The 12613-nt window shown below is 41.6% G+C and overlaps 1 protein-coding gene across 1 annotated transcript in view; it reads right to left on the bottom strand.

The window, feature by feature from the left end:
• Positions 1-2129: 2129 nt before the first annotated feature.
• kdrl (kinase insert domain receptor like) overlaps positions 2130-12613 on the bottom strand; it is a 49589-nt gene continuing 39105 nt past the window's right edge. Inside the window, exons 26-30 of the mRNA XM_083915585.1 lie at positions 11228-11333; positions 8926-9050; positions 6977-7055; positions 5507-5610; positions 2130-3451 (exon numbers count right to left, since the gene is read on the bottom strand). Coding sequence (XP_083771711.1) covers positions 3268-3451; positions 5507-5610; positions 6977-7055; positions 8926-9050; positions 11228-11333 — 598 coding nt within the window. The 3' untranslated portion in view covers positions 2130-3267. The remainder of the gene's footprint in view (positions 3452-5506; positions 5611-6976; positions 7056-8925; positions 9051-11227; positions 11334-12613) is intronic.

Consider the following 12613-nt stretch of genomic DNA (forward strand, 5'->3'; position numbering starts at 1 on the left):
CCGCTGAAGGAAAACTAATCATCGTCTGAGGACAACAAATGTCACCGTAGCCGATACAACTATTTCAAGCATTTATGAGTGGAGACTGCGCGTAATGTATAAATATATAGATCTTTATTCATTTATTTAACAGTGTTGGGGAACATCACTTTCATCAAAACTACATGAACAAAACAGAAAACGCTCGGGGTCTCATTACTCGTGGTTATGAATGAAGAAATGCGATAAAATCCACTGAATGTTATCGTGATAGCAGTGACTAAAATGAAAGACAAGTGAACATAACATAACAAAACGTTAATTTCCTACTATGTACTAGAGTTAAGGAGTTCGATACAAACGCAAAATAAAATCAGTAATCTTTGTAACACGTGACCCTCAACACTGTTTCATAATAATATACCTTTAGAATACAAAAATTATACTTGATATAAAGTATCAGTGCATAATTACTTCCTCTCCACATAAACACAACAAACTAAACATCATTTGGAAATACACAGGGGTTCAAAATATCCACGTTATACTGCAGTTTACTGACAAACACTGTTTACTTTAGTGGTCAAAGAGCACAAGCTATAGCCGCATTTCACTTCTACAGGGTGTGTGTGTGTACGCTACGTTTGGTCCACAATGCATCTGGTATTACAGACAAGGAGGTTTTACAGTTTTTGTAGCCTGCCCTGCAAGCTTTTCTAACACGTAGCACGAGACGAAGGACGGAGAAACCCACGTACGTGTTTCCCTCAGCTTTACTTTGAGTGAATACAGCAGCGCAAACATCTGGAGTGAAGTGTCGGGATATTACATGTCGATATGAGGAGCTGGAAAATCCTTTGGTTAACCTTTAAGGATGCATCTAAATGAGCAGACAGAACTGGAATACTGAGTGACAGTGTTTACAATCTAAATAAATACATTTTATCAGCACGTTTTGAATAAACTGTTCCTATGAAAACTGTTGTAACTGTAATTTGTACACAATAGAAATCAGATTTAACAAACAAAAATAACACAGCGTTTGATTGTGGCAGGAGGAGGAAGCTGCATTTACAGTAACTCCTCATTTAAATGCTCTTGTGGTGGAGCTGTAATGTTAAATATGAAGCCGTGTGGTCTCACTCTCTGATCTACGCGGTTTCCTCCATTAACGTGTGGTTTTCCCAAAAACGAGCCTAAAAAACATCCACCACTACATCACAGAGTCACTCCGGGTCAATCTGAGGTAGTGGTGGATATTTTTATGGAATCAAAGAAGCAAAGACACCAGGTGTTAAAGTGCAATGAGCACCTCGATTAATAGCTAAATTAATTTGGTTGGCAGTTTCATACGTCAGTGTTTCATTCTGCAGCCCATGGAAGAGGCGACGTGTCCGTGGTTAGTTCACACGTCTGTTACGACAGCGGGAAAGTCGGCCGCTAAAGTCGTCGTATCGGATTCACACAAACTCTGTAGTGAAAGGACCGCCAACGTGTTTTTGTGTTTCTGGCTGAGCTGAACCAGAGAATATTCTGGTCAAACAGATGATGGATTGCTGTTTTTCTCCTCATTGTTCTCCCTGAAGTTCGCTGGCAGTGACGCAGTGAAGCCACGGTGTGTTTTCTGCATCAGACTCTTTTAAAAAACAGACTTTTAAACACTGCTCATTCTCAGCAACCGGTCAGATCGTAATTTAGCCTTTTGTCTTCCGATTAATTTGGCATGCAGTTAAAGCAATTCTTACCTTTCTGGCATTTTTACACTTTTCTTTTGTAATCTTAAAATTTTCCTAATGAGCGTATTTCACACTAACATGTGAAAGAAATCAACCAGGTGTTGAAACTCAAAAATATTCAATTCTCTTATATTTCTGATAAAAGTCTGGCCAACCATTTTTAGTCGGTTCGCAAAATTTTTTTTGGAAGCGCTACCTGCCTGTCATCCGTCACTCCGTTCACTCGCGCTGCTCATGCTGCGTTCAAGTGCCGTTGGAGGTCCGAAACTTCGGACTTCCAGAGGCAAAGTGCACTGGAATGCCTGTCAAAGTTAAACCTCCTACTAGTGAATTCGGGGGAGATCGATCTCCCTTGTATTAAATAGTAGTAGGTTCCACTTTGACAGGCATTCCAGTGCACTTTGCCTATGGAAGTCCGAAGTTTCGGACCTCCAACGGCACTTGAACGCAGCATCTCTCTCATCGCACATGTCGGGGGAGGAGGAAGGTCAAAAGTCAGGCAGGGGGAAGAGGGTGGTACTTCGGAGGCATGCAAGTAAGGTAAGAATCGCTTTAACAGCCATGAAGTCATAATTTAGTTTGAATGAAAAATCCTGCGGTGCCCGGTGGCTCAGTGGTTAAAGCAGGTGCCCCACAGACAGAGGTTAAAAGTCCCCGCAGCAGCAACCCCAGGTTTGAAAATTTGCTGGATGTCTTTCCCTCGCTCTGCTGTTTCCTGTCAATCTTGAGCTTAGAAAAAATGTATAAGGCTGTCTTGTATCATTTCACTTGATTTGATCTTAATTGTATATTTATCACTTTTTCTAAACTTGAGCTGCTTTAACATGTGAAGTAAAGTTTATTTTATAAATATTTAAAGAGATCTGAGAACAGAAAGTGTGTTGGTCGAGACTGTAGTTATGGAGTTCCCCACCTGCCAAATCCTACTTTAACCCCTGAATGACACCTCAAATAAGTTTTTTAGTAATTAATAATCAATGTTATATTGTCGGCCATCTGCTTTTTTGCCTTGAGCAAATCTGAACTTTAGCCACTCACCTTTTTTTTTTCTCACAAATTACAAATCCAGATTTTGAATAAAATTAAAACAGATATAAAAAAAAGTCTCAATTAAAGCTTGAAAAGCCTGAGCCCTTCTCTTTTTTCTTTCCTTGATGTTATTCTTCATCATCAAAGGTTGTAAAGTGGGAATCATTGTGGTTCGTTTTCACAGTAGATGAAAGAAATACCTGAGGCTGTTTCCAGCTGTTTGACATATCACAGTGAATGTGGAACGGAGCAGCAGCATTAAACGTCAGCCTGCGTCTCAAAACTGGAAAAGAATCAACAGTCTACAGGTTTCCTTCTGTTGCTCAGCGGACGCTCTGGAAGATGGAAGTCACAGTCGAGTAGATGCTTGATTCATTTCAGAGCGTCTTTTTTAAACACTTTAAGAGGGAATCTCGTGTGTTTTCTTCTCAAACGTTGCTGCAGTCCAGAGATTCAAAACAAGAGAACAAAGCAAAAGGCCTCGAGGCTGCCAGTCAGATTTCTCCAGGGCCGGAGCAGGAGGTTACACGGGCGGGGTGGAGTAGCGCACCACATAGTTGTAGTCAGGCGGCGGGCTGTGACACTCCAGATCGGCGTCCAGGGCCGAGTCGTCCAGACTGAAGTCCAGAGAGGGGACTGTGGGCGGGAACTTCTCCTTCTCCGTGTCACACATCACAGACTCTTTACTCTTACTCACCGCCTTCATCCTGAAAACACAAAGAGGTACGGCATAAATACAACGACAACATCATTCAGTACTACTCAAAATACATTATTTTTCAAGGGGCAATTCAAGAAAAGCAGGTTTGTAACCATAAAAACTTCACTACGGTTGAAACCGGTGCATCTCATACAGATAGAGCCACTGACCACGCTGCTGTATTTGTTCAAATACATAATTTCTTAATATTATTATACTGCAGCGTCTTTCAAATCATTCTCTATTATTTGTGGAAAAACTAGCGTGGACACTGTTGCAGCCAATGGGGATAAACAACCAGCTGTGCACTTTAACTTATCGTACAATAAAGGTCTGTTTTGATATTCTTTGCCTCTTGTGAAGCCGCACGATCAGACAAACCTCTCCTTATTCACATATGATGTAATCAATCATCCCGAGTCTTTCTGCTTCATTTGAGGCTCAGAATATGAGTAATTGCCTCTTATTGTCTTTCGAGGTTGCCAAGGGTTTCCAGAGCTCCTCTCTCGAGGCCAAAGGGTCAGCACCCAGCGGGGGTAAAGTGACGCCGCCGTACTGGAATGTTGTTCTGATGAGAAACTGCCTGATAAACTAGCCATCAAAAATACTCAACAATAGTACAGTGTGGCCTTGCGTAATTGAGCAACAGGAAACAAAATGAGTCATAAAAATCCATTTTACTGCGACCACAAATGATCAGCAGATTAATTGTCAAAGTCTTCTATGATCGTAAAATGAGCTTAGACTATTATCAGCAGTTTTGTCTGAGGAAGGCAATGTTGTTTCATCAATTAAAAGTTTTGTTGTGTGCTGCAAAAAGAAGTCAGGCTTGAGGAGTGGTGAAGGCTGAGGGAGCAACAGGTGGACTTCAGCTTAACAAAAGGGAGTGCGGCGCTATAGCCAACAGGGGAGGCCCTTGTAAACCCTCCTAAGTTCAAAGGTGGCAGTGATTGAGCGGTTGCCCAGCAAGGAAGTCCTCCCTCAAAATGTGGCCCATTCTCTGCATGCCTGGGCTCATTCTTCCTGCCACGCCGGGGCCCTGATGACACCAGCAGGCCGGTGATGAGTCCGGGTAACTAGAGATGTAAAAACACCCAAGTGGTTCTGTTTGTAGAAGTTAGTTTGGTGAGCTTACGGCGCAGTTGTTTACTTGTTCCCTCTTATAATTTCTAAGAGCTTCTACGTCGTTCGCACTTTTCCCTCTTCACCCAACAGAGATTTTGGGAAACGTGACCATTTACTTTAATGCTGTTCCTCCTTTTAAATATTTTTAAGTGGAAGCCACAATACTTTGAAGGAGTATTTGTGGTTGCTACTGTGCAGGGAGCAGCAGAATAATAAGGTTTTAAAGTATAATTACTGAGTTCAGAGGTATGACCCCAGTCATTAACCCTGCCACTGTAAACTTAATATGTAATGACACCTAAAGAGGCCCTCATAAGAAAAAGATTTACAGAAATCTGACTCAGATTTGACTTTATCCTTAAATAACCCATAAAGTGGGAACACATTGTCCCTGTTTTTCCCACTTTTTGACAGTTTTATACACTTGCCATTGAAGGATCCACATCTTAAAGTCATCAAATTATCCACAGGAGTTTGGAGTACAGATATGAAGCCGAACCTTTGACGTTATGTGTGATTTTCAGTCACGGTCATGACTCATAAGTGATATCAGACCGGGAGGTATCTCATTTAGGTCGCTTTAAGTGAAAACAAAAGGGTTTTAGTGTTCGCTCTTAAAACAGCCAAACCTCAAGTGGCGCAACTACTCTGCTTTTGTGCTCAGTCCTTCAGTTTGTCACCTTCAAGCTTTTTCCCTCCCACTTTTCCTTTGTGCCTTTCTCCCTCTCTCATGGCTTCTCCAGACAAAAGGGAAAACTATGCACTGACTTCTCTTTAAGGCAGAAGAAACTCGTGTGTGTGACAGTTATAGCGTCTACATTCCAGCACAGCGGGGAGGTTTCCAAGCAGGTATTTTAGCAGTCTCTTCATGTGTGTGGTGTCGAGTTATCCCTCGCAGGGCCGGCTGTAGGGGTGCTGTGTGGTGTGGTGTACGTACGCAAGAGCCATGATGCTCAGGGGTCGGCCTGCCAGTGATTCAAGGCGCTTCAGAGTCTCCATGTTGTCAGACGACAGGCCCATCCCGCTGTCTGACTGACCGCCCTGAAGATGATGATGATGATGATGATTCAGAGACAGACAGAGAGAATAATCAAAACTCTGTCTTTGTTATCTGAGGTGAACAAATATCTAAACGTAAGTAAGTAAGTAAACTTTATTTCTATAGAACCTCTCAAAATGTGCTTCACAGGTGCACGTTAAATAAATAAAATAACATAAAATACAATAAGAATCTCAGGGAATGGTCAAAGAAAGTAATATAATCATCCAGGATTCAGTGTTCGTACATATGCACGCTGAAGTAAAGTAAAGTTCTGAGTGATGGATGGGTCCCAAAACTCAGGACTCTCCCCCAGGGGACTGTTTTTTGTCCTGGAAGTACTAAGCAAAACCACAACCTTTTTTTCTAATCCTAACCATGTCATTTTGATGCCTAACCTTAACCTTAACGATCACCTTTTGTTGCCTAAATGCAACCGTAGCGATCCACTTCTGCTTCCTGTTTTATGTCGTTAAATAGATCGTCATGTATCAAAGTAACTAAGTCATTTGAACCTGTTGATGAGAATCTGTTGAATCAGCAACATAAAAGTTTAAATGCCTACACACGTATGTTTTTAAAAACTTTTATTTTGGGGGGAAACTTTAGTCTTTATTTAATACTTATCAGGAAATATGGCAGAGACTGAGCTGATCTGATAGTGATGGAGACTTTGTCCCACAGTGTTGGAGCTAAACAAGTGAAAGCCTCCTTAAAGGGTCCTTGTGCAGAAAGTAGAGTAGTGGAGTTGCTGCTACATTTCCACCAGTTGCTGCATCAAAGACTTTGGTAATATTTTTGTATTCTCTTCTAGATAACAATATTGAATAAGACTAAATGTGATGATTATCAGTCAGGATATTTTAAGTCAGCTGTGTCGAGATCGGGGTTGATTCCGTTAAAAGTATGATCAGGACCATTTATCAGTATATCTGTTTTATCAGTATTCAGTTATAAATAGTGTTTGATGGCAGCAGTGCAGGGAACCCAGATCCAAAGAAGAAGATTTTTATGACTAAACTAGATGAGCCATTATCATAAAAATGATAGGTCACAGTACTAAAATAACTAATAAAATGGCCAAATGATAGATATAAACATCGTAAAATTGGGCCAAGAATAGAGCCTTGAGGGACTCTGAACACTGTGTTTGATGGGTATTTCAAGCTATTTTAAAATTCACCATAAATCAAAAATAATGTTACCACCGCTCGTACAGTTCACCCAAACGTCCACTATAAATAACAACATTACGTTCCAGGGCAAAGTTTCAAGTTAACCGTTAAATCCCTGCCATCTAACTAACTGTATGGTTTACGTTAGAGCACAGATTGTGTGTCTGGTTCTGGTCCAGAATGAATAACTCACCTCGTGGTTCTCATTTGTCCCGTCCTCCATAGTAACCTCGTCGAAGGTCTTCACACTAGCAGGACGGATCTTGATGTTCCTGGCAAGAAAAATATTTCCAGTGTAAGTGTCCAGAATGTTCTCTTTCTGTTTAAAAAAATCATTTGATTACTCTGGAGCCAAGAGAGCAGAGTTCAGCAACAAAACCGCAAGAACTTAATCACTTAAATCAACAACATGAAGCATCTATGACGTTGTACTTTGAAAACACACCTTGTTTGCTTTGCATTTCAACACTCAGAGGCTAAAACGACTGCTTAATTTAGCTTAAAGGCTAAATGTCATTACCGCCTTTCAACACCTCCTCAATAAACACGTGGAGGACCTGTGAAAACCCGAGAGCTCAACAAATATTATCTTAAGTGGACATAAATCTTAAAGTTGGCTCTGTGGTTTTGGGGGAAATTCCTCCACAGGAGTCACAATACTGAAAGTGACTGGCCAACGAAGTGCCGTGTGTTTAGTTCTTATCGTCTGCCAATCAGGTCTCATTGTCCTCAGGTCAGACGTAAACGTTTTACTGGATGAGTTTAGTTAGAGAGCGACAGGAACAATAGTTGTTTAGAATATTACTCAGTACAAAATTATTTAGGCATTTCCTTTAGAAAACAGACTCGGTGCTGTTTGCCTTCAACGGTCTGAGGATAGGTTTTCACGTCTTTACGATACAGTGATTAATTTCTTTTGAATGTCTGAACAAGTTCATAGGGGACTGGAACATATTTGAGTCAACGAGGGGGAGACAGGGTTCCCACTCTTTTCTCAAATCATTTTCCAGGATTTTTGCTGGACATTTGCAGTGATGATCTATGGCATGACAGACAGGAATCACACTAATGTGCTTATATTTTTCTCATTGTGGAAGTCTAATTTAAAAAGACTCACAGTCTATGACGTTAAATGATCTATAAATCATCTCTTACATGCTTAGAAATTATGACACATTTCACTTTATTAGTATCACCAGGTGAACTCAGTTATTGTTTGGGCAACTTTCACCTCAGCTATCTTGCACCTGCCTTAGCAAAAGGGGTCTTAGTGTGCAGTGCTCTGTAACGACAAGTCTATGCATAAATCAAATATCCAATTCTTTTCTCGCTGCTCTGAAACAGTCGCCTACACGGCCTATTCAAAAATATCCTTGTCCATAAACTAACGCTACCATTTGAACGATAATATGATCCTGAACCTACTTTGTTCCTTTCAGATGACAATGTTATATGTTTTCCTGGAGCTCTGCTGGATTAATAGTTCATACTCGGCTAAAGGAAAATTGGATAATGTTGAAGTAATTTTCCAGGACATCAATATTTTCCAGGACATTTTACTTTTTCTCTCATTTTCCATGTGTTTTTGGTTTTCCAGGACATGTGAGAACCCTGTTAGAGTCTACAAACCAGCATTCATTGCAGTTCCTGTCTAATCTTACTTTCATACTTTATTATGTTATATTGTTTTATCTTAACTTGCACTACGTTATGTTTAGAATCTCACTGTGGTGTTTCTTGTGTGATTTTCCTGTTCTTATAAACATTTAAGTATTGTTGGAGGGAGTCTGAGATTTTCATTGCCAACAACACTTCCCTGTAGGCGTGTTGAGCACATGATCCATAAAAACCTTGTTACCTTAAACTGAAATATTGGACTTCTGCGCTTGATGAAAAAAGAGAGCATCAAAATTAGTTAAATTCCTCGAGAGCAACATGAACGCCTGTAACAAATTTCATGGGAATCCCTCCGACAGTTTAACTACTTTGGTCATGAATAAAGTGGTGGACTGAGTGACGACACATCGTCATCTCCATCCCTTGAGCCGTGTTGCTGATGTGGCTAAATAACAACTCAGCATCAGAGCTGCTGGTGCCTGTTTCACGTGAACCTGTCAGTGAATAAATGATTCATGTTCTCACCAGGTGCTCCCTGAGTCGCGGTGGGAGACGGGTCGTGTCGGCGACTCCTCTAACAGCACTGAGATGGAAGGATCTCCCACCTTCGCCAATAGGGCTGTGTTGATGGGTATGTAGTGCTTCCCCTCCTAAAATCAACCGAACACAGACAGAATATCTCAGAGTGCAGCCTCATGCTTCCATGATGCAATTACATAGAGGCTTGTGGGTCAATGCTATACAAACACACACATCCACAGGTTGTGGCGAGCAGCCAAAGAAACTGAGGTCATGCCTAATAAATCCAATACAATGTTCATGAAGTTGGTGGAGGCGGCAGAGTCCCTGACCAGCCTTCCTGCACTGTAACGATAACATTATTAATAATTAAGTCCAACCCCTCCACTCCAGCCTGAAGTTTTTCTCATTACGATATATTTCACAGACTAATTTGTAACGCAACACGCTGTGGTTTTCATGTGATGTCATGTGTGGCCTCGTCTTTACCTCTCATTACTTCACTGTGAAATCTAATTCCTGCCTATCTGTCGGCAGTGATGTACAATCTGGACGAGAGGCCTGTTCTCTTTCGTGGCTGGAAGTGAAAACATGACTAAGAGCCTCTTGTGGATCCTGATGAAAATAATCCCTTTCTTGTTGTTATATATATACATTTTTTAAAATGTTGTTGTTTTTTTCATCACTTTTGTTTAATTTTTTATTAGCTTAAAACAGTATGTGAGATTTTTTGGTACGTCTGAAACCTGAGCATGAAACCAATAGTATGTGGATTGCACACAATTTACAGTCAAATATTACAATACGCAACACTGGACACTATGCTGGCAGAAATATCCCACAATGCAATAGTAACAATGGTCAACGGAGAGTGACTAATGCAGTTCAGCCCGCTAATAAAGCTTCAACTTACATTTCTTCAGATAAAAAATCTGTGATTTTGTCACCTGTGACTGTTGGACGAGTTGCTTCCCTTTCCCAGTAATTAAAGCATTATCTGATATGCCGTTACCGTGGTTACAGCTCTCAGGATGTGACATGATAATTACAGCTTAGTGCGTCCAAAAAGATACATATTAGGGTTTTATTTAAGCAAAAGTATGTTTAATAATATTATACATAGTGGGTTTGTAGTGCAGAGTATGTGATTACGGACTCACTGTCGCGCCTGACTGGGACACTTAATAAAACAGAGCCATTGTTAATGTCATTAGTAACATCTGTGCTTTTCCTGCGATGACAGGTCAAAATGTCTGCTGTGAAAAAATGCCTTTCCTTTCAATGTGAAAAATGATCAAACACAGATTTTTCCTCTGGTGCATATTTGTCGACTAGATTACAACAAACAGCGCTTACATTTTCTGACAGACTTAGAAAATCTCGTCCAAAGTTTGTGACATTCATACCAGACAATGTTATCTTGCATCCCCCTAATAATTATATCGTTTTTCAGCGTGTTTTGAAGTGTGGTTGCTTTTATAAGACTGATGTTGGCGTTTCAAAGGGAGCCAAGTGTTTGTGTTGAGTGTTACTTCCCCTCTCAGTGACTCTGAGCACCCCCTTGGGCTCCAGGACTCTGATCGGCAACGCTGCTTCCTGAATACTTGCAGCATTTGTGAGCCATTCGGCCGAAAGAGTGACTAATATTGTTAAATATGTGAAGCCACAGGATGATTGGGAGTCCAGAAATATGTGGGAGTTTAAACTTTAAACATCAAGGCAGCAACTCCGACCTGCGGCCCTTTGCTGCATGCCCCCCCCCCACCCCATTTCCTGTCTGTCCTGCATAATTAAGGCTTGAAAACTGCCCAAAAAATAATCTAGAAAAAAAAAAAAGAACCCAAAATACAATTAGTTTCAGTATTCGTCATTTACTGAGAAAATACTTCCCTAAATCTCTTTGAGAACCACCATCACCTTTTAAAGCCTCTTTCACCCATCCTGTTCAAGATGGTACATCATTCTGTGAGCGAGTAGCCCAAATCATTAGTATCTAACAGAATTAGGAACCATCTTGCGAATGGATGATACCAGCCTTTCTCAGACAACACACACATCTTCAACATCTGCCTTTGTTGTGATCTCAACTACACACCAGTTAAGTTTTGTGACTGCATCCCAGATGGGACACTACAAAATCTGGCCACATTAGATGCGGACACTGTTGTGTATTACCATGCCTTTGCTTGGTTCAACGGTGGACCTTCATAACAGTTTTATTGCAGACTCTCTGTGTGAAAGGGGCTTCTGTTCGAGCATCACACGTAGTGTTCAAACAGTACATCACACTCTTTCTTGTCAGTCATACCTGTTGCACGCTGGCCTGAAGCAGATCTCCCAGCTGTTCCACCAGCTCAGTGAAGTTTGGTCGCTGCTGTGGCTCCCCCTGCCAGCAGTCCAACATGGTCTGATATCTAAGAGCAAAGAAAACACCACTGAACACAAACTGCAAGACAGACACATGCATGCAAGCCTGCAGCGTACTGGATGGACACTCTTAATGCTAATGCCAAGAACAAACCATATATTTGGGTTGATGTAAACTGTTACTAAGCACCTTTAAGAAGAAAAATAACTCTTCAAAGGGTTGGTAGTCCGTTAACCACACCTGGTCACTTCTAAATCAACAGAGAATATTTGTATATACCCCACTTTCTGTTCTCAGAAGACCCTGAGTCTCTGGGGCTGTATCTGATTCTCTCCTGGTCTTGGGTGTGACAGCCTCGCTTCGGTCTCTGACAAGCTGTCAGCGTCTCTGCCCATGTGGGAAGACTGAGCCTCGATGTGAGTTTCCACCGTAGTGGCCCGTCTCATTTCGTTGAGGAATTTAGAAACAGAGCGCCACGGCTGCTGTTTGAATTACGTTCACAGCATGTTAATGATAGGGGCTACTCGGTGATGGATCCCTCTCCCGTTTATGTTGTAGCAACCACAGCTTTCCCTACAGATATATTAAGTTTTATGTAAATATAACTATTTGGACTTGGATAAGCAGATGATCTGTTACTGCTTTATTGCCCACCCGCCTTCCTTCCATCTTTGTTTGTGTGCAGGGCATCTAAACCTCTCCGGTCCTCGCAGTGCTGTCAGGCCTGGCTGAAAAACACAGAGTGGCTGCGATTCCCACGTTATAAAAAAAACGTAGAGTATGCTCATCCAGGTGGGAGCCCTCATGGTGAGAGGATGTGGAGAGCTTGATCACAGCCTTAATGAATATCATTGAAGGGGGGGAAGTACACACATTGTATGACTGCACAATTTAAACCACATTTCCTGCCTGAGACGCAATGTGAATAAATAGTCTTCCCCCACATGTTTGGGGTCTTGATGGGGGGGTTGGAGATTCTGTTGAACTGAGCTTCTCTGTCCGGTTGGGCAAGTGTGGTAGGATGGGAAGTGAGCATCCTTTTTATTGTCCTCCCACTCTCTGAGCAGCATCCGCTAAATTCCTCTGCATTACATCAGGACGGAGGGATTTTATTAACAGACGGAAGAAAACACATTCCTAATGATTCAGAGCTGCAGCGGCACAAATGATGTGCTCAGCACTGCCTGCAACCTCATGTGCTTTTCATCATGTATATATTAAGAGTTTGGGGTGAGGGTCAAGGTGTCAAAACCCGGGATTACAGACACATGCGATCAACTGCACACCCATCCCGGGGATCAGCAGAGATCACTGACTGGGAGCATT

This window comes from Echiichthys vipera (assembly GCF_963691815.1).
Source record: "Echiichthys vipera genome assembly, chromosome: 6".
Lineage (NCBI taxonomy): Eukaryota > Metazoa > Chordata > Actinopteri > Perciformes > Trachinidae > Echiichthys > Echiichthys vipera.